The 22902-nt window shown below is 32.6% G+C and overlaps 1 protein-coding gene across 31 annotated transcripts in view; it reads right to left on the bottom strand.

Annotated features, from left to right (window-relative positions):
- Nucleotides 1-22902, bottom strand: part of Tasp1 (taspase 1) — a 288360-nt gene that overhangs the window by 209551 nt on the left and 55907 nt on the right. For 29 of the 31 annotated variants that reach the window (XR_005728944.2, XR_005728942.2, XR_013439542.1 and 26 more), the window contains 2 exons: nucleotides 21585-21664; nucleotides 6954-7060 (listed from right to left, as the gene is read on the bottom strand). Coding sequence is in view for 23 of the 31 variants with exons in the window: in XM_005320468.5 (XP_005320525.1) it covers nucleotides 6954-7060; nucleotides 21585-21664 (187 nt within the window). In the remaining 8 variants the exon portion in view is untranslated. Of the gene's footprint in view, nucleotides 1-6953; nucleotides 7061-13449; nucleotides 13553-21584; nucleotides 21665-22902 lie in introns of those variants that run through there. The other 2 variants (XM_078051406.1, XM_078051407.1) reach the window with 2 other exon arrangements.

Raw genomic sequence — 22902 nt, 5'->3', positions numbered from 1 at the left:
TCTTAGTTTTCAGATAGACAACTCTGTTTTTAAATTCACTATTAACAGTTTACACAAGACCTAAAGTATTATATAATTACATTAATAAAAAGCAACAAGCACAATGGCATTTAATTCATCTGAAAGGAACAAAAGAGCACAGCACAATAAAAGGTAATTTATTGGCTTTGGGTATTTAAGGTGTTGTTGGCAGTAGGTAATATGATTTATGTGAAAATGGAAAGCAATTGTAAACCTGAGTCCATTAAATGGAAATGAGTTGAGTTTTTTTATTTCTACTTCCCATTTCTATCAATATGCCATACTTTCCAGCCCTCCTTACATTACTAAATGGTAATGTCCAACTTACTTGAGCTAAAATCTTTTTCTCATTCTTACAAATTATCTAAAGTATTAATAATTTCTGTTTTTCTAGAAACCCTCAAAATATAACCTGAATCCATTTGCTTCTCTCCATCCCTATCTCTATTATCCACAGTCCAAGTTACCATTTTCTCCAAAAAGTATTACTTCCTAACTAGTCCCCCAATTTCTATTCTGCCTCCCCCTTTGACAGATTCCCATTAGCAGCCTCAGAGAACTGTCTAAAACATGAATGAGATAGCAGTACTTATCTGCTTTAAGCTTTTTAATTACTATCTATTATTCTTTAAATAGGACTGAAACTCCTTCTCATGAACTACCAGATCTCAAAGAACTAACCCATAACTCTTTGGTTTCATCTCATACCATTTTTCATTTGTCCCTATGTTTTAGCCATATCAACCGTCCTCTCCTTTTCTTCAATATTCTAAATCCCCAGCCGGGCCTCCATACATGCATCTAATTCTGCCTGTAACCTTCTTCCACTGAGGTTTCATAGAACTCAGTATTTAGTTAGTCAGTTAGTTAGTTAGTTAGTTAGTTATGTTACGTACTTATACATACATACATGCATGTATACATACATATGTACATACACACATACATACTGGGGATTGAACTCAGAGGCACTCTGCCACTGAGTTATATTCTCAGCCTTATTTTTTATTTTGAGACAGGATCTCACTAGGTTGCTCAGGGCTTCAAAGTTGTTGAGTCTGGACTCAAACATGTGATCTTCCTGCCTCAGCCTATTAAGTCACTGTGATTACATCTGCATGTCACCATGTCTGGTAAAATTCAGTTTTAATTTTCACATGTCACCACAAATGTTAACCCCTCAAAGGAGATTCTGTTGATCACACTAAGCAAGTCTATCTTCAGACTTTCTCAAACCCAAGTTACTTTGGATTTTATTCTGGTTTTTTTCTTCTCCCTTCATAACAGTTACTAAACATAGTAGCAATCTTAATTATGTGCTTTTATGTTTATGTCTCTGTCCACTAAACATAAAATTTATGTTTATGTCTCTGTCCAATAAAACAAAATCTCATTGGAGCATGAACTTTCTCCATCTTGTGCAGCATTGTTTTCTTACTATACAAAAGAGTATCATTTCTGAATGAAAAAAAAATGAACCATTTGAATTAAGACCAGCTTAAGATATTCTGTATGAGATTTGGTTAAATATAGTGATATTTCTATGCATAAAAATCTTCAACTGAAGGGTTGGGGTTGTGGCTCAGTGATAGAGTGCTCACCTAGCATGCATGAGGCACTGGGTTTGATCCTCAGCACCACATAGATAAAAAATAAAGACATTGGGTCCACCTAAAACTAAAAAATAAGTATTAAAAAAATCTTCAACTGAAGCTACATGTGGTGGTGCACACCTGTAATCCCAGTGGCTTAGGAGGCTAAGACAGGAAGATCACAAGTTCAAAGCTAGACTCAGCAATAGCAAGGCACTAAGCAACTCAGTGTGACACTGTCTCTAAATAAAAAATACAAAATAGAACTAGAGATGTGGCTCAGTGGTCAAGTACCCCTGAATTCAATCCCCAGTACCAAAAAAAAAAAAAAAAAAAAATCCTCAACTGATAGACACATACACACACACACACACACACACACACACACACACACACACACGCAAAACTGTAAGTTTCCTAGCAGCTTTATTCATAATAGTGAAAAACTAGAAACAAACCAAGCCTTCAACAGAATACATAAACAAATTACAGTATGTTCACATTAGAAAATATTACTTCATTATAAAAAAGAATAAACCAGTGATACAATGTCTCAAAAACATTTTGTGAAAGAAGCCAAACAGAAAAGAGTAAATCACTATGATTCCATTTATATAAAGTTCAAAGCAGTATAAAACATCTATTAGTGATAAAAATTAGAAGCACGGCTGCCTATAGAGGTTAGAAATGGACTGAAAGGAAATTTCTCTATCTTCACAGGTTTTAGGGTTACATGAAATGTATGCAATGGAATGTACACATCACTGTATGCAAAAGGGCAAAAAAGTCATAATTTTGTTCAACTGGATATCATATAGTATGCAGAAACTCAAGAAATAGAACCACACTACTAAGCACTTTCACCAGGATCTGCTTACTAATTTGTTCATGTGCCTCCTAAATTCCTACTTTTCTATAGCAGAAAAATAAAGAGATACAGACTGAACTGATTAATTGTCCAATGTGGCAACATACTGAGAAAATACTTATCACTATGAGTAGTGACTTATTATTCATTTATATACAGATAAATAATATAAAACTATGATAGCATAAATCACTATATGAGCCATTATAGAAAAACTAGTTGATACAGAATGATTCAGAATCTCTATTAATGAGATTCAAAGGTACAGCAAATGGCCAGATAACCTCAGACACCCATCATGATCTGTGTTAATGAACCTTCAAGCCACAGAATGAGAAAAAATGCTAAGATTTTCAACTTCTTTCTACTCTTAAAAGCATCTAAAGAATGCCATACATGAACTCATAATAGCACACTTTTATATGAAATACAAAGAATGTATCAGAAACAAGAACAGAGATATGATATTGAAGAATATAAAACAACCTACATGAGGGGCTGGGGATGTGGTTCAAGTGGTAGAGCGCTCACCTGGCATGTGTGAGCCAGATGAGCACTGGGTTCGATCCTCAGCACCACATTAAAAAAATAAAATAAGGATGTTGTGTCCACCTAAAACTAAAAAATAAATATTAAAAAATAACCTACATTAATCCAATATATACACATTTCCTTATACTTAAGGTCAACCCTCTAAACAACCATATTAAGAATCACTATCTAGAGACCACAACCCCAACCTGCTGCACAGAAGGAGAAGGAGCAGTCCATGACCCCATGCCACAGCACAGAAGGAAGAGATTTACCCCATACACATGTGCAGCGACCCCCCCATCTACCAGCGCATGGGTGGCTCTCCTCAGTGGCTTCCATCTAGTGACAACTGCCAGGACCTACAAAACTATCATCCAGGTCCCTGCAGACAAGGGACACTACAGATTATAAGGTAGAAACTGTCATACCTAGAATCCACACTGCTAGAGAGGAAGACAGATGGACAACATGAAGAAAGAAGGAAAGAAAGTGCCCTAAACAAACCAAGCTGATGCAATAATAGATTCCACTAATAGCACAGTAGATGAAATGTCAGAGAAGGAGTTCAGAATGTATATAATTAAAATGATCTGTGAAGCAAAGAATTAATTAAGAGAGCAAATACAGGCAACAATTAACCACTCCAACAAAGAGACACAAGAGGAAATACAGGTGGCAAAAGATAACTTCAAGAAAGAGAGAACCAAACAGAAATTCATGAAATGAAGTAAACAATAAACCAAATAAAAAAATTCAATAGAAAGCATCAACAACAGACTAGATCACTTGAAAGACAGAGCCTTAGGCAATGAAGACAAAATATATAATCTTGAAAATAAAATTGACCACAGTGAAGATGGTGAGAAACCATGAATAGAACCTCCAACAAATATGGGACAACATGAAAAGACCAAATCTAAGAATTATCGGGATAGAGTAAGGCACAAAGATACAAACCAAAGGAATGCACAATCTCTTCAATGAAATAATATTAGAATATTTCCCAAGCATGAATAATGAATTGTAAAATCAAATACAAGAGACTTACAAGACACCAAATGTACAGAATTAAAACAGATCCACACCAAGGCACATTATAATGAAAATGCCTACCACAGAGAATAATAGAATTTTAAAAATTGCCAGAGAAAAGTTTCAGATTACATATCAGGGGAAACCAATTTGTATCTCAGCAGATTTCTCAAACCAGACCATCAAAGCCAGGAGACCCTGTAACAATATACACCAAGCTCTGAATAAAAATAGATGTCAACCACGAATCTTATATCCAGCAAAATTAAGCTTGAGATTTGATGAAAAATAAAAACCTTCCATGATACGCAAAAGTTAAAAAAATTTACAATGAGAAGCCTGCACTAAAGAATATTCTCAGCAAAATATTCCATGAGGAGGAAATAAAAAAAAAAAAACAATGATAATCAGCAAAGGGAGATATTACACAAAAAGACAATCCAATCGAAGGAGAAACTATATCAAGTTAAGAAACAAAAATAAACCAAAATGACTGGGAATACAAACCATGTCTCAATAATAACCCTGAATGTTAACAGCCTAAATTCATCAATAAAAAGACATAGACTGACAAAATGCATTAAAAAAAATAAAAGATCCAACAATATGCTGCCTTAAAGAGACTCATCTCTTAGGAAAAGACATCCACAGAATGAAGATGAAAGGATAGGATAAAACATATCACTCACATGGGCCATGCAAACAAGCAAGGGATTACATCCTAATATCAGATAAAGTGGACTTCAAACCAAAAAGTTAGTCAGAAAGGATAAAGAAAGACATTTCATACTGTGTAAGGGAACCATACATCAACAAGACATAACAATCACAACATCTATGCCCCAAACAATGGAGCATCTACATATATCAAACAAACCCTTCTAAATTTTAAGAAACAAAAATATAACAACAAAATAATACTGGTTGACTTTAACAAAACTCTATCACCAGTGGATAGATCTTCCAAACAAAAACCAACCAAAGAAACTATAGAACACAATAATACAATCAATGATTTAGACTTAACAGACATATATAGAGTATTCCACCCATCATCAAGCAAATATGCCTTCTTCTCAGCAGCACATGGATCCTTCTCCAAAATAGACCATATATTAGATCAGAGACCCTGCACCTAATTAAAGAAAAAGTAGGTTCCAATCTTCATCATGTTAGATTAGGCCTTGACTTCCTTAACAAGACTCCTAAAGCACAAGAAATAAAATCAAGAATCGATAAATGGGATGGATTCAAACTAAAAAGCTTCTTCTCAACAAAAGACACAATCACTAAGGTGAAGAGATAGCCTACATTTTGAGAGCAAATTTTTACCACACGCACATTAGATAGAGCGCTAATCTCCAGGATATGTAAAGAACTCAAAAAACTTAATACCAAAAAAAACAAACAACCCAATCAATAAATGGGCTAAGGAACTGAACAGACACTTCTCAGAAGAAGATATACAAATGATCAACAAATATATTTTAAAATGTTCAACATCTTTAATAATTAGAGAAATGCAAATCAAAACTACTATAAAATTTCATCCCACCCCAGTTTGAATGGCAGTTATCAAGAATACAAACAATAATAAGTGTTGGAGAGGATGTAAGGGAAATGGTACACTCATACATGCTGGTGGGACTGCTAATTGGTTCAACCACTTTGGAAAGCAGTGTGGAGATTCCTCAGAAAACTTGGAATAGAACCACAATTTGACTCAGCTATCCACCTCTCAGTCTATACCTAAAGGACTTAAAATCAGCATATTATACTGACACAGCCACATCAATGTTTATAGCAGCTCAATTCACAATAGCTAAACTGTGGAACCAACCTAGATGCCCATCAATAGATGAATGGATAAAGAAACTGTGAGATATATATATCTCACACACACGCACACAGTGAAATATTATTCAGCATTAAAAGAGAATAAAATTATGGCATTTTCAGGTAAATGGATGGAGTTGGAGAATATCATGCTAAGGGAAGTAAGTCAATCCCAAAAAACCAAATGCTGAATGTTTTCTCTGATTAGTGGATGCTGATCTATGATAGGGAGGATGGTAAAAATGGAAGAACTTTGTATTGGACAAAGGGGAGGGTAAGGAGGTTTATAGAGGTAGGAAAGGTGGTAGAATGAGATGAACATCATTACCCTAGGTACATGTATGATTGCATGAATGGTGAGTCTCTACATCGTGTACAACCCGATAAATGAAATGTTATGCTCCATTTGTATACAATGAATTGAAATGCATTCTGCTGTCATGTACAACTAAGTAAAACAAATTTTAAAAATTAAAAATAATGAATAACAGCTTAAAACTTATCTAAAACTGTAAGGTCTAAAACAGTAGCCATAAGCAACATGTTGCTATTGATCAGTTAAGATCAAACAAGGGCAAATAAGATACTAAATTTTTAATTGAATTAAATTTTAATTAATTTAATTTTTAAAACATTCAGTTCAACTACCAGAAAATTTTAAGTATGTCCAGAATAACTAGATACGTAAATCTACATTTTCAACAGTTGATACTTACAAAATATAAATGTAGGTCAAATATTTCCAATAAAACTCGGGTCAAAATTTTAATGTGTAAAATATAGACAAACTAGTTTTTAAAACTTATTACTAATAAAATGTGTTATAACAGCTCATTGTTAATTTTTCCATTGATTATAATTCAAATTAATATGTTAGATTCACTGATTTAAGTAAAATATTATTAAAATTAATTTTACTTGTTTCTTTTTTACTTTTATAATGTAGCTACGGTAAAGCTTAAAAGTACTTATGTTGCAACAGTAATACAGGACAGTACTGTTCTAAAGCTTACATATCTAAATTCAGGTTAGCAATTAATACATTAATTAAATTTCAAACACCTCCTGACCTTTTCACTTGATTGTCTTCTTTTCTTTAGTTGAATGAAATCTGTTTCCACCCTTTCTGCCAGTTCTAGTTTCCTCTTGTTTCTTTTAAATGCAGCCAAACTGAATCCTATAAAAGAAACATTAAAATAACATTTCAGATTTATTAGGGCAATGGAATAAACGAGATATCCTGAGCAGCATTTCCAGAAGAAAAACAACAACAACAACAAAAAAAAAAACTTAGGAAAGTTGAATTAAGGGTTTTTTAAAAAGTCTTTTTGATGTACCCTTACATAGTAACAGAATAAGAAAAATAACATAGGTCAAAATTTAAGAAAAAGATCAAGGCTGGACAGACAAGTGAGTCCTGAAGGTAGATGCAACCCAGCAGCATCTATTGATTCATGTTATCTTCAAATCTGGTTTTGTATGTATCTGTACATAGAAGACAAGAGATAAAACCTGAAGATCATGCAGCATTAGGAAACATACTGGAGATTTATCCATCAAGAAAGGAAAGAAACCCCAAAAGATATACCTAAAAAAGTGGGAAAGAGGAAAGCCATCATATACTATGATACAAGAAATTTCAAGTCTCAGCCTTGACTCTAGATGTAAGGGAGAAAAAGTCTCCCTCAGAAAATTTTTAAGTGAGGATAGTATTCAGACATGTTTAGAGGAGAATTCATACTATGTGACCTGGAAAAGGATCTCAGTGTGGCAGTGCTTTAAAAGGCCTCCACCTATAAGTGCAAATACGCCCTGAAAAAAACACACATGCCTTAAATTACCAAGATCTCACAAAATTCCCATGTTTCATTTAACACAGTTTAAAAAGAAAAATTCACAAAACACATGAGAAATAAACCACCAAGAATAAATGAATATAAGCCAAACAAATATTAGAAAGTATAGTATAATCTAAGAAGACCTCAGATACTAAAATAATCAGATAAAAAGTAAAGAACATGAAACTAAAAGGAGGATATTAAAAATATCCCTAAAGAGCAAAAAATGATCAAATGACCATGAAGCAAATAGGTTTCTAATTGTAACTATAAAATACTTGTTATATAATGCATTATATGTTAATGCATTATATAACAATATATCATATAATATTCTATATTCTACTAAAACAGTGAATTACATTTGTTAAATTATATAACATATATATCAAAAATTTTAAATTTGGTATGCAGGTTTCAACATCAAATTAGACCCAGTTGATAAGAGAAGATGCAATTAAGAACATAACACTGGTGCTGGGGTTGTTGCTCAGTGATAGCACTCACCTAGCATGTGTGAGGCCCTGGGTTCAATCATCAGCACCACATAAAAATAAATAAATAAATAAATAAAATAAAGGTATTATGTCCAACTACAACTAATAAATAGATATTTTTTAAAAGAACATAACACTGAAGAGGTTACTGGAGTTTTCTTATGAGAGTAGACTAAGTTGTTCAGAGCAAATGTCTCCTTGGATGTTAAAAACTGTGGATACAAATGGAAAACACCAACTTTTGAAGCATTAAAACCCTTACACAAAATATCCAGCTAAATTCTGGATGGTAAACTAAGGGCTAAAGTTGTTTTTGTACTGTGAGTACTTGCCAACACTAGCATACTAATGTTTCATTAAATACTAGGGAAAAGAATAAATCTAGGACACATTAAAGGTGGAGAATTTTGAGTAGCAAGGTTTAGGGTAGGGGCAGCAGATATCATATCTGGCCACAAAGGTGGTAAGAAATCTCCCTGAAACAGCCCAAAAAGCAGTCCAAGGAAATGGATGAGAAAAACAAAAAGAGGAGCAGAAGAAACTTAAGGAGCTAAAAGTGAAGGTCATGGGGAAGGGCCCCTCACTGATTCCATTTCTATTTAAATATCAGAATTTCCTACTTCAACATCTTTTGCCATCTATAGTAGAATGAAATATTACTTTGGAGTCTTGCAGATTTAAGAATAAACTTTTGTTTAAACAAATGTGGAAATATAGTAGAAACTCCTCACAGTAAACTGGGGATTTAAAAAAAAAATTAGATGTTGATGGGCCCTTATTTTATTCATTTATTTATATGCAGTGCTGAGAATCAAACCCAGTGCCTCACACATGCTAGGTAAGCACTCTACCACTGAGCCACAACCCCAGCACTAAACTGGGGATTTGAAGGGCTATTTACCCTCATAGAAAGACTGAACTATAACTAAAAAAAAGTCCATCCCTTCCTCTATCATATTAGCTACTGCTTTGCAGATAAGACTGTCTTGGATCACAGAACATGAGGAGAGGAAGAAGAGAAAGTTAAGAAAATGAAAAAGGAAGAGAAGGAAGTAAAAGAGCATGGAAAGAAAAAAAAATAATCTCTGAGAAAGTTTTGGTCTGACTGAAGCCCTTGCATAGATTTGCAAATATACATATTGTGGAGTCCCAAAAGAAGAGAATGAAAGAAAAGACAGTAAATTTGAAGAAATAGAGGTTGAAAATTTTCCAAATTTGATGAAAGTTAAAATATAACCATCCAAGAGATTCGAAAGAAATCAAAGTAGGAAAATTTGAGAGACTTACCCCTATTCACATTATAATCAACCTGTCAAAGTGCCCCTCCACAGACAGTATCCTCAGTGTCATGCTTATACCCCAGGATCACAGCTGCCACTGCTGGAGAGTAAACCACCATCAATTCTTGCCTTTGCAGGGCCTCAGGACATGCCCCTCTGCAGTTGGTAACCTCTGCGTCAAGGCTAGTGCAACTGCCATCAACATTCACCTCCATAGGATCTGAGGTCATGCATTCCTGTTGGTCCAGGACCAATGCAGAGTTACACCACCACCTCCAGAAACACATGTAATATAAAGCATTGAGGCACTTGCAGACTCCACTGAGGTTGAATGCAGCTGAAGAAATCATACTGAAGCTATACTTTAATTATAGCTTCAGTATACTTAGAAACAAAGCCAAAGCATCTGCTCAAGTGACAAACAACAATGCATCTAAACAAAAAGGTCTTTTGCAATGAAAACCACTCCAGAAAACTGGAAGAGGCGCCAGTTAAACCAGATGTGCAGACATCAATGTAGGGACACAAGAATCAAAAAAAAAAAACAAGGAAGCATGACATTACCAAAGGAACACAACTTTCCAGAAATGAACTCTAATATATAGGAAATTTCTTAAATGCCGTGAAAAGGAATCTAAAATAATGACCCTAAGTAAAAGAGAATATAAGTAGACAAGTCAACACAATAAGGAAAATAATTCATGGACTGAATGAGAAATTTAACAAAGAAGAACTCATTTTTCTAAAAAATGGAAATCTTGGAGCTGAAGAATTTAATCAATGAAATAAAAATGCAATTGAAAGTTTCAACAACAGAGATAGATCCCTCAGTGGTAGAGTAAGAATCATGAAAAAACAAGAGGCTATGGGCTCAATCCCAAGCCCTCCCACCACACACACACACACACACACACACACACACACACACACTCAACAAAAGACGAGACCAACTAAAAATAATAATTTCTGAATTAAAGATGGGTCTTTTGAAATAACTCAGTTGTATTTAAAAAAAGAAATATATACATGGGCTGAAGATGTAGTTTAGTGGTAAAGCACTTGCCTACCATGCACAAGGCCCTTGGTTCAATCCACAGCACTGCAAAAAAATAAAAATAAAGCTTGGGGCTATATATCAGTGGGACAGTGCTATTGTAGTTAAACTGCCATAAAATAAGTCAAAGACAAAAATAGCAAGAGCAGAACATCAAGTCACAAATAAGGGAATCCTCATTAGACTAACAAGAGTTTTCTCAGAACACTACAGGACAGATGAAAATGGAACGATATGGTTAGTCCTAAAGAAAAAAAGCTACCAACCAAGAATACTATACTCAAAAAAACCCATCTTTCTGAAATGAAGGAGAGCTTCTTTACCAAGTGAGCAAAATCTAAGGGAATTATCACTACAAGACCAGTCTTCCAAGAAAGATTTAAGGGAGTAATACATATAAGAGCAAAAGGATGATAATTACCATCATAAAAACATATAAAAGACTAAAACTCATTAGCAAAACAGACACACACACACACACACACAAAACTTATCACCACAGAAAACCACCACACCATAAGGATACACAATAAAAGAGGAAGAAGGGAACAATATACAAAATAATCAGGAGACCAAAAAATTACAGGAATAAGTTTTTACTTATCAATAATAACCTTTAATGCAAATGGATTAAATTTTCTAATCAAAATGTATACATTGGCCAAATGAAGAAAAATACAAGACCCAATGACAGGCTGACTACTAGAAACTCACTTCACCAGTAATAACACACTCAGAATCAAAGTGAAGAAAACTAAAAATGCATCCCACAAAAATGGAAAACAAAAGTGAGCAGGAAAAGCTATCCTTGGGAAAGAAATTGATTTTAAGTCAAATTTTGTAAAAGAAAAAACAAAAAAAGGCTGAAAAAGAGATAAAGGAGTATAACATTATACTATAAAAACTGAATCAATTAAGCAAGAGGATATAACAATTGTAAATATATATACATCTAATACTGAGTACCCAAATATATACAGCAAATATTATCTAAAGGAAGAAATAGATTCCAATACAATAATAGTTAGGGACTTCAGTACCCCATTTTGAATGATAGATCACCCAGACAGGAAATCAACTAAAAATTATTGGAGTTAATCTACCCTGTAGACCAAATGGACCTAATAGACATCTACAGAACCTTTCATTTAACAGGAAAGAATACACATAATCTCATCAGCACATGGAAATCTTCTAGTCTAGGCCATATGTTAGGACACAAAATAAGTCTCAAAAAAATTTTAAAAACTAAAATTACCTCATATATTTTCTTTGGCTATAACAGAATAAGACTAAAATTAACAAAAAAAATGACAAAAACGCATAACATCAATAATCATCAGAAAAACACAAAACAAAACCACAATGAGATATTATCTCACCCCAATTAAAATGGCTATTATCAAAAAGACAAAAAACATGCTGATAAATATGTAGAAGATGGAGAAATATTATACACTATTGGTAGGAATGTAAGTTAATATAGTCACTATGTAAAACAGTACAGAGGTCGCCAAAAAACTAAAAATGTGACTACCATATAATCAGCAATCCCAATAGAGGATATATATCCAAAGGAAACAAAACCATTATATCAAAGAAATCCTGTATCCTCATGTTTTTTGTGGCACTATTCACATTAGCCAAGATATAGAATTAACCAAAATACAAAGCAATGGATAGATGGATAAAGAAAACATGATGTATATATAAAATATTATTCAGTCATAAAAAAAATAATAAGATCCTATCATTTGCAGGAACATGGATGGAATTGGAAGCCATCATGTTAGATGAAATAAACCAGACACAGAAAGACAAATATTGCAAATCACCACAGAAATTCTTACACATGTAGAAATTTAAAAAGTTGATCTCAGAGAAGAGTAAAGTAGAAGAGTAGTCGCTAGAATGAAGAATAGAGGAGGAATAGAGGTTAAATAATGAGTACCAAAATATAGTCAGATAGGAGGAATTTGTTCTAGTATTTTACAGCACAACAGGGTAACAACTAGAAGAGTCCAAAACGTCCCCAACATACAGAAATGATAAATTCTTCACATGAAAATACTAATTACCCTGATTTAGTCATTACACATTATATATATGTAACAAATCATCATACTATACCCCTCAAAAATGCACAAATATTATTCATTTGAAAAGTATTTTTAAATTTATCTTTAATTGTCCAAAAGCCAACAACAGAGAGATTCTTAAATCTTATCATCACACATTAGGGATCCTCAAAATAAGATTATAAGCAGAAGACAATTAGAAGAGAATTCAGAAATAAACCCTACATATATGCTCAAATGAATTTCAATAAGGACACCAACATTATTCAATAGGGAAAAGACAGTCTTTCCAACAATTTATATTGAAAAACTTGATAGCCACAAGAAAAATAATGTAGTTGAACCATTTCCTGATATTTCCTGATATTATATGCAAAAAAAATCAAAATGGATAAAAGACCTAAGAGTAAGAACTAAAATTATAAAACTTTTTTAAAAGTAACAGAAAAGATTGAACATAATACCAAAATGCAGGCAGCAAAAGAAAAAAAAACAGATAAATCACACTGCTTTGAAATGTAAAATTTCTGTGCATCAAAGGGCACAAAAAGGCAAAACCCACATAATGGGTTAAGATATTCACAAATCATGTGTTTAATAAGGTGAAACACAGATCATATGAAGAACTCCTATATCCCCACAACAAAATCCAATAAAAAATACAGACTAAGGACATGAATAGAAATTCTCTAAGGCACACATAAAAGTGGTTAATAAGTACATGAAAAGATGTGCAACATCACAATCATGAAAATTAAAATTAAAACCACAGTAAGATATTGCCTTTCACCCATTAAGATAACTATTACCTTTAAAAAGAAAAGAAAAAAATGCTAGTAAGGATATGGAGAAATCCTGGTGCAGTGATGGTAGAAATATAAAATGATGCAATCACCACAGAAAATAGTATGGCAGGCAGCTCCTTTAAAAAATGAAAAATATGATTACTATATCATCCACCAATTTCTACTTCTAGAAATCTAAATTAAATGAAAGTAGGGGCTCAAACAGATATTTGTACACATGCCAATTTCACAGCAGTATTATGCTTAATAGCCAAAAAGAAGTAAACCAAATAATTATCAATGGACAAGTGGGTAAACAAAACAAAATGTATAGATGCATACAATGGAATATTATTAGACCTTATAAAGAAATTCTGACACACGCTACAACATAAACTAACCTTGAGAATATCATGCTACTAGAAATAAGCCATTTACCAAAAAAAAATCCCAAATACTATATAATTCCACTATACAATATGAGGTACCTAAAATCATTTTAAATTCATATACACAGAGAGTAGAAGTCAGAGAGACAGAAATGGACTATTCTATGAGCTAGGTGGGGCAGGGGGGCGGGGAATATGGAGTTATTGCTTAAATTAGTACAGTTTCAGATTTGCAAGATAAAAGGAATTCTATATACAATGGTAATGATGGTCCCACAGCAATACATATATTTGAAGCTACTGAACTATACGATTAAAAAATATAATATGCTGTTTTATGTGGTATATATTTCACAATTTTTAAAAAGAAACAGAATAAATGTACATGAAATCTTATAGATTTCTTTCAATAGGTAAATGGCTAAACAAACAGAGGCACACTCATACTATAGAATACTCCAGAATATACTTGGAATACTCAGAGAAAAAACCTATCCATAAACACAAACACCTGGATGAACCTCCAGAGAATTACACTGTGTAAAAGAAAAGAAAAAAAGCTGATCCCAAAGAGTTACATACTGTAAAATACCCTTTATATAATAATCTTGAAAAAAACAATATGTATCAATGAATATATAGAAATATATATATAACATATATGTAATATATATACATATATAACATATACATATATATGTAACATATGTAATTATGTACTTCCCTTTCAACTTCAACTTAATAATCCTTCTGATAGAAATAAAAAATCTAGTGAAATCATTACTAGGCTTAGTTTCACATCCAACATTTTAATAGCAGTAAGAATGATGTTAATAGTTATCATCCAAGTGTTTCTATATGTCAGAGGTTGGGGTAAAAATATTATCCACATTTAAGTAAACACAACATCTCCATAATAAAAGTTTCTTGGAAGCAACTTGCCCATATACACACAAAGGTGTATGCCTCTAAAGCCTTTGCTTTAAATTGGTATGTGGTCACTAATAGCATGACTTTGGGAAGCTAGTCTTATCAAAAGTATACAGAGGGCTAGGGTTGTGGCACAGTGGTAGAGAGCTTGCCTAGCATGTGTGAGGCACTGAGTTCGATACTCAGCACTGCATATAAATAAAATAAAGGTCCACTGACAACTAAGAAAAAAATTTTTTAAAAGTACACAGAAAGTAATCTCTGAAAAGAATCCAGCAACAGACAGGAAAATGGTGTGCATGTCTTCTGTGAATTGGCAGTTCTATTTCTACCTATCTACCCTGATTTAAAAAAAAAATGTACAAAGTGATGTACACAAGAATATTTGTGGAATTATCAATGCCAATGGCAAAAACAAACATCCTGAATCCTACTAATAAATAAAAAAGGGTATGTATATATATACACATATATATATAGATAGATAGGTAGATATAGATATATATTTATATTTATATATAACAGCATAAGTTTTTAAAAAATAATTGATCTAGCTGGGCATGTAGTACATACCTATAATCTCAGCAACTCAGGAAGCTGAAGCAGGAGGATCGAGAGTTCAAAGCCAGTCTCAGCAACTTAGCAAGGCCCTAAGCAAGTCAGCAAAATCCTATCTCTAAATATAATATTAAAAAGACTGGGAGTGTGGCTCAGTGGGTAAGTGCCCCTGGATTCAATCCACAGTACCAAAAAAATAAATCTATATGTGTCAACATGGACTAATTCCACAACGTATTTTGTTGACTGACAAAAAAAAATTTAGAATTCTATGATACTATATATCTAAAAAAGTTACTAAACATACTCTTATATGGTATTACACAAAGAAGCTAATCAAACCAACAATTGTCACCAGAGACAGCACACTGGGAACAGAAGTAAAGGACATGGTTAGGTTTATGTGAAACATTTCAATTTTTAAAAAAATAATATGTTCTTATACCACACAATTAAAAAGTAATAAATACTGGGAAGTATATGAAGATAAAAAAATTATTACATATTGGTAGTGAGAATGTAAATTAGTACAGTCATTATTAAGATTAATGGAGGTTCAAAAAATAAAATCATTACTATTTGATTTAGTAATCCCACTACTGGGTATGAAAGTAACATATCAAAAAGATACCTTCACTATTCATAATAGTTAGGATAAGGAATCAACCTCAATGTCCATCAACATGCAAATGGATAAAGAAAATATGGTGTGTGTGTGTGTGTGTGTGTGTGTGTGTGTGTGTCTGCCTGCCTGCCTGTGTCTATTCAATGGAATATTATTGAGTCATAAAAAATATGAAAATCCTGACATTTGCAACAAAATGATAGACTGGAGAACATTACATTAAGTGAAATAAGTCAGAAATAGAAAGATAAACACTGCATGATCTTACTCATAAATGAAATCTTACAATAAAAGAAAGAAAAAAAACTGGATCTCACAGAGGATAAGAGTAGAAGAGTGGTTACCAAAGATTGGGGAGAATGGGGAGAAGAGGAGGGAAAAATTATCAGGTACAATGATATTACTTGATAGAAGGAGTAAGTTCTGATGTTATATGGCACAGCAGGGTGAATAGTATTAACATAATGCATTATACATCCCAAATTAGTTAGAATAAAAGAATTTGAATACACTCACCATAAAAAAATAATAAAAGTTTAAGTTAATAAATATGCTAATTATCTCACTTTGTCACTATCTAATGTATACATGAGTCAAAACATCACATTGTACCTCATAAATATGTAAAAATATGTGTCCATCAAAAAAATTGTTTAGCAATGAATGGTGGCAAATGCTTATCATTTCAGCTAGTCAGGAGGTTGAAACAAGAGGATTGCAAGCTTGAGGCCAGCCTGAGAAACTTAGTAATACCCTGTCTCAAAATAAAACTTAAAAAGCTAGGGATATCGCTCAGTGGTAGAGTACTTGCCTAGCATTTGCAAGGCCCTGGGTTTAATCGCAGTACTGCCAAAAAATAAATAATTCATTAATAACGATATAATGATAGTAGTAATAATAAAGCAATATATGTTTAAATAATCTACTTCTGCAATATAAATTTATTTGCTAATGCATATCATTTGTTATTACTCTATTATTATTTGTATGATATTTGCTAATAGCATGCATTTATTTATAAAGGACAGGTTTCAGCTCCTGGTAATGAAGCAGTAGATTATACCAGACCAACCTAATAATTACAAACTTTAGACAAAACTTTTAAAAGAAAATAAAAACTTCATGAAGGAGAATGACCAAAAGTTGGTAGAATTATGAGAGGATTCAACCACTGGGTAAGACCCACTTTCATGCAGCTTTTCCCATAGGCACCTGCAACAGAAGTAAGATACCAACTCTAGGAAAATCCCCCAAATCACTGAGTAAGTCCTGTTCATGTAGGATGCAAGACCCATAAAGCCTAGTGAGAAAAATACCAGCTGAAAAACTTATGGGCATTTTGATAAATTTCCACTGTGGGAAAGTCAAAGTTTAAGGTGTCCAGTGAAACCACAGAAAAGTCCTATCTTAGTGGTAAAGACCATAAGCCTATAACCAAAAGCTAAATTAACATAGACCCCTTTAAGAAAGTCTAAAACCAAGCTGTGACAAAAATCAAAATGATCTGCAAATAATTTAATTACATGCCAAAACAAAACTCAACATTTTTCAAAGGAAGATAACAAATCCATAGTCTTTAAAATATACCATCTACAGTGCCTGGTTTGCAACATTTTAAAAATATATTAGACCAAAGAATTTAAAAATAAATAATAAAAAATTTAAAAATTAAAAAATACATTAGACAAAAACATGCATTAGACATGCATTAAAACAGGAAGACACGATTTAGATACAAGAGGGGGAAAATTGACCCCAAAAATGGTCTTGATTTTAGATATAAACCAAGGATTTTAAAATACAAATGAATATGTTATAAATGGGTAAATACTTGAAGAATTTCAAGAGAAATATAAAAACTATAAAATAATGGAAATAAAGAGTGGTGATAGTTGTACAACACTGAATATACTTAGCACAACTGAATTGTACACTTAAAAATAGCTAAAATGGTAAATTTTAAGTTATGTGTATTTTACCACAATAAAAAAAAACTTATGAAAAAAAATAGGCTAAAAGAAAAATATCTACCAACCTAGAAGTCTATATCCAAGAAAAATTATTTTTAAAAGGTAAAATAAATATTTTTCAGAAAATAAAAACTGAGAGATATCTTCACCAGCATATCCACATTACCAGAAATGTTAAAAGAAGATCTAGGCCTGAAGGTAATGAAGTGAGCTAGAAATTCAAACCTGAAGGAAGGAATGAAATCTTAAGTGAATGTGAAAATATTAGGTTTGGTCAATTTATTTAGGCTAAAACTTACAAGAACATCCCAAAATCTTTTGGAATACTCAAGAGCATTAAAAACCTACAAATTACAATCCCCCTCAAAAAAGTGATCTGGTATACAGCATATCATTAGCCAACATCAATACACAATCTAATTTTTACTGAGCACTAGACAGTGGTGTAATGTCAAACAATGTCTGGGTTTTTTTTTAATGTGAATAATCATTATAATCATTCCTTTTAAATTCATCCACCATAGGTAAATACTATTCTATTTTGAAAAATAGAATTTATCACTTAATATTTAAGTACCTTATTTATTCAGGGAAATTTTCTTGCTGATTAGTTATAACAGTCATAAGAAATCTACAGCATATTGTGTTTTTCTTGTTACAAACACAAAAGACTAATGTACAGCCAAAATATTTTTGTCATCCTGCAAAATCTAGGAATAGCCATTTTATAATACCGTTTTATGTAAACAAAAGTAAAATAAAATTGTCATGGTAAATAGCTGAGTTTATCTCCACACCCTATTAAAATCTATCAAAACAAAATTTAAAGGGAGGATTAAATATACAAGGAATACAAACTAGTATGATGATGATGGAGGCAATAAAAACAAAATCCTGGAAAATAAAAAGCAAGTAGACAAATAGTAACTAACTGAGGAGAGGAATATGAACTCTAATACCTGAAAGGCACAATATCACAAAATAAACTAATTTCTTACTAAGAAACATCAGAAGAGCTTAGAATATAAGGTATCTGGTAGCTCTGACAGTCAAGTTGGGACTACAAACAAGAGAACTGGGAAGAATTTATCAATAAGGAATATTTATGATTGAATCCCTGCCTTAGGCTTGCAGTAGAAAACACGAGGTTTACTCTTTTGAAAGGCTGAACCACATAGGCCCCAAATTAGTTAGTGCACATCAGGTAAAGCTGGAGGCAGGTATCAAGAGCTCTACTGCTTGACAGTGGCTTTTAAGTGGCTCATTCCTAAATATGAAATCAGAGGACCAGTACAAGATAGCTGAGAGAATTTGCCAACATGCCATAGGGTCCACAGCAAACAAACGAAAAACACAAAACAGAAGGGGAATCATCAGATAAGAACAAAGAACAAACCATAATATCCTAAGAAAGATAAGCAAAAATACTGAATAATTGAGACAAAAGCAAGATTGTATTAAAAAGGAAAAAAAAGTAGTAATCAGAGTTGGTCCTTCAAAAACTAAAACTATGAAAACTAAAATTATAAATTCATCAAAAGTAGATGATTTGTGAGAGAATATTGAAAAAAAATTCTTCATAAAGTACAGCAAAAGTAAACAGGTATTTTTAAAAGGAGAAAAAGTAATTTTTCAGGAAGATACAGTGAACTGAAGCACATGAGTTAATATCTAATTCACAGAAATAGAAACAAAGTAATAGGAATAGAGAAAATATGAAGAAGTTACTACACATTGTCTAATTTCCCCAAAACTGAAGCACACAAATTTCCAAACTGAAAATGCAAAATGAGTATTCAACATTAAGAATGAAAAGAAAAAAAATCTCAAGATGCTTTTATTAACAATAATCTAAATATGAAATTAAGAGCTTCCTTCCACAAAAACTAAGAGTCTTGCATAATAGCAAGACTAGAATCCAGATAATAAGAGAATAAGTTTCTTCAAAAACCTAAGGGAAAATGCTTTCCAGTCTCACATGTATCAAATAAAGAGTAAAACAAGAAAGAAAAACACATAAGATCCAAGAAATAGAGAATCTGATACTGGAGAGAGGTAAAGGGAATCCCAAGGTGAAAGTGAGGTAAAGTCCAGGGATGAGAGCTCTGCAGCAGATCTAGTTGAGACTAGACTGGAAAATGCCAGGTGGCATATCTCCACAAAAAACAATAGACTAGCAAGTGACCTAATTTGTTTCCCTGACATATGACTGTAACATAATTCTACTGCAAAGAAGGGAAAAACAGGGGCTGGGGTTGTGGCTCAGCGGTAGAGCACTCGCCTAGCACATGGGAGGCCCTGGGTGCAATCTTCAGCACCACATAAAAACAAATAAACAAAATAAAGGTATTGTGTACAACTAAAAAATAAATATAAAAAATGAAAAATGGAAATTCCTATTCTGCTTTACTGCCACACACAGGTTTCTTCCCTCCAACTTCCCTATATTACAACTTGTAAGAGTTGAAACTTATTATAGACTTGCCATGAGATATAATCATGTACTTTTTATAAAGCTTGGTTTCCTTCAAGCTAATGGTTCATTTTTTCAACTGGTTATTTAAATTAGCTTCAGAATACTTTAACAAAAATAAAGACTTAATTGAAAAAGCCATTAGTATATGTTTTAATATTTTATGCAAATGTGTATTTAATTTAAGATGTTTTTTTTTTTCCCTCTTTGCAATGCTGGGGATTGTTTTCAGAGGCATTTTACCACTAGAGTACATCCCCAGCCCTTTTTATTTATTTATTTTTTATTATTTACTCTTAAGTTTTTATATATGCAATTTTTTTAAGTACTAGAGATTGAACCCTCATGCATGCTAAGCAAGTACTCTATCACTGAGCTACAACCCCAGGCCTTTTTTAAATTTTGAGACAGGGTCTATCTGAGTTGCTATGACTGGCCTCCAACTAGCTATCCTCCTGCCTCAGCTGGGATTACAGGTGTGTACCACCACATTAGACAGTTCTACTTAGCAGTCTCTGCCAAGTTACATTTATTGGTACCTACAATGTATTATGTTCATTGCACTACACACTTACTAGGAATAATATATTTTTAACCCTTTCAAAAATTAAAAGAGAACAAATTTACCATGTACTCATTTTCATTTGAATTTCTCTATTGGTTATGCTATATTAAATACCTGTGACTTTTGAACATTTTTCTATTGGGCTATTAACTTGTATTTCTGTAGTTTTGAATCTGGTAAACTTCTTCATAAAGATATATATCCCTTTGTCATATTTTTGACAAGTATTTTTCAGTTTTAATTCTTAATGTGTCAAAGCTTTGTTTTTCTTTTCTTATATTTGTACTTTAAAAATCCTCCCTCAGCTTAAAGACAGTTAAATTTAACCTATGTTTTCTTCCGCCTCATTCTGTCTGTGTCTCTGTCTCTGCCTGTGTGTGTGCACACATATCTCTCTCTCTCTCTCTCTTTCTATCTCTCTCTCTCTTTTCTCTCTTAGGTGGTGCTATGGTTTTATTAAAATCATGAGAAAGCAACAGGGAGACTTCAAGAATACAAAGATAGCTTAAAATAACTTTTCACGTATCTTTTAATTATAAATATTTCAACATGTTAGTATGCTTCCTTAAATATTTGTACTACATGGGTCATAACAGAAGTAATGTAACACTTTCAGGAAGGTATGCTCATATAGCTTAAATCTTGAAGTTTTTACTCACTTGTGGTCATGATGTTAGGAGGGCAAGAGGGTATTCCATGATCTACTGCCCATCTGTAGGCTCCTTCTCCAACTAAAAAGCTAACAACAGAAAAATATATTCTTTTAAAAACTCATAGTGTCATCGTCTACATATTATAAAGTAATACAATACTGTGTGCTAACTGATAAAAGTCTTGCATGTTAATCTAGTTCTTGATATAGTTCAAAATAATAATATGGCTATATGTTCAAATTTCTTTTAAACTTTTGCTCATTTGCAATAATTAACAAGTAAAAAACAGAAAAAAATCAACACAATAAAATTTAAAATAGTTGACTTCCCAGTAAAAAATATGAAGATTTATCTTGGATCACCATGGTTCTGAGTTTACTTCACAAGATCTATTTAATCAGGTTAAGAGTCGAAGATTAAGAAAATCTTCAAATTTGGTATTCTTGCCTAGTAGAATACCAAGACACACCCCAAATAAGGAGAGACATCTTGTGATGCCAAAACACAATGAGATAAGCTTATATTTGTAAGTCTTGATGCAACAAAAATACAGAACCCACAGAATCATTTTTTCTGTGGTGAGTACAGTGCTATTGTCCCAAAACTACTTTTGCAAGTTTTAACCTAACAAAGTGACGAATATGTTACTACTAGATTACTGTGAAAAATTTGAAAAATCATTTTCAAAATTTCAAACAGCATGCAAGATAATTGTCCCATTCCCCAAGAAATTTGGCTAAGCAAATAGCAATAGCAAGCAGTAAGCATAATAATTAATCATTTCTTCTTCCATAACCAATTTATTAAAGATCTCAGTCAGCTAATAATGGATTCCTTGAACTTGTACCTGCTTATTAATTCCTCATTTTCTATATTTTATTTCTATTCTTCTAATCATTTCAACACTAAAAATTCAGAGTAACATATATTGAAGTATTTTTAATATTTTTTTAGTTGTTGATAGACCTTTATTTTATTTATTTATATGGGGTGGTTAGAATAGACCCCAGTGCCTCACACATTTCAAGCAAGTGCACTACTACTGAGCCACAGTCACAGCCACAGCCACAGCCCACACATATTAAAGTTTTAAGATCTACTTGTTTATAAGACCCCTAACAGACTGGAACAAAAAACCAAGTAGACACTCAGAACATATCCAGATGTTTCCAATGACAAACCAGTTAATCCCAGTAACTGTTTTCTAATATATAAAGGTAGGCATGAAGTTTACAGCATCAAAAAAAGAAAAGAGAGCCAACAAGGATATTTTGTACCTCTATCTCTTCAAGTTTTGATTTTTAATTAAAAATTCCAAAGGATT

This window comes from Ictidomys tridecemlineatus, chromosome 5, assembly GCF_052094955.1.
Source record: "Ictidomys tridecemlineatus isolate mIctTri1 chromosome 5, mIctTri1.hap1, whole genome shotgun sequence".
Taxonomy (NCBI): Eukaryota; Metazoa; Chordata; class Mammalia; order Rodentia; family Sciuridae; genus Ictidomys; species Ictidomys tridecemlineatus.
Note: the sequence above shows the minus strand (reverse complement) of the source record. Positions and strands in the feature narration are given on the sequence as shown.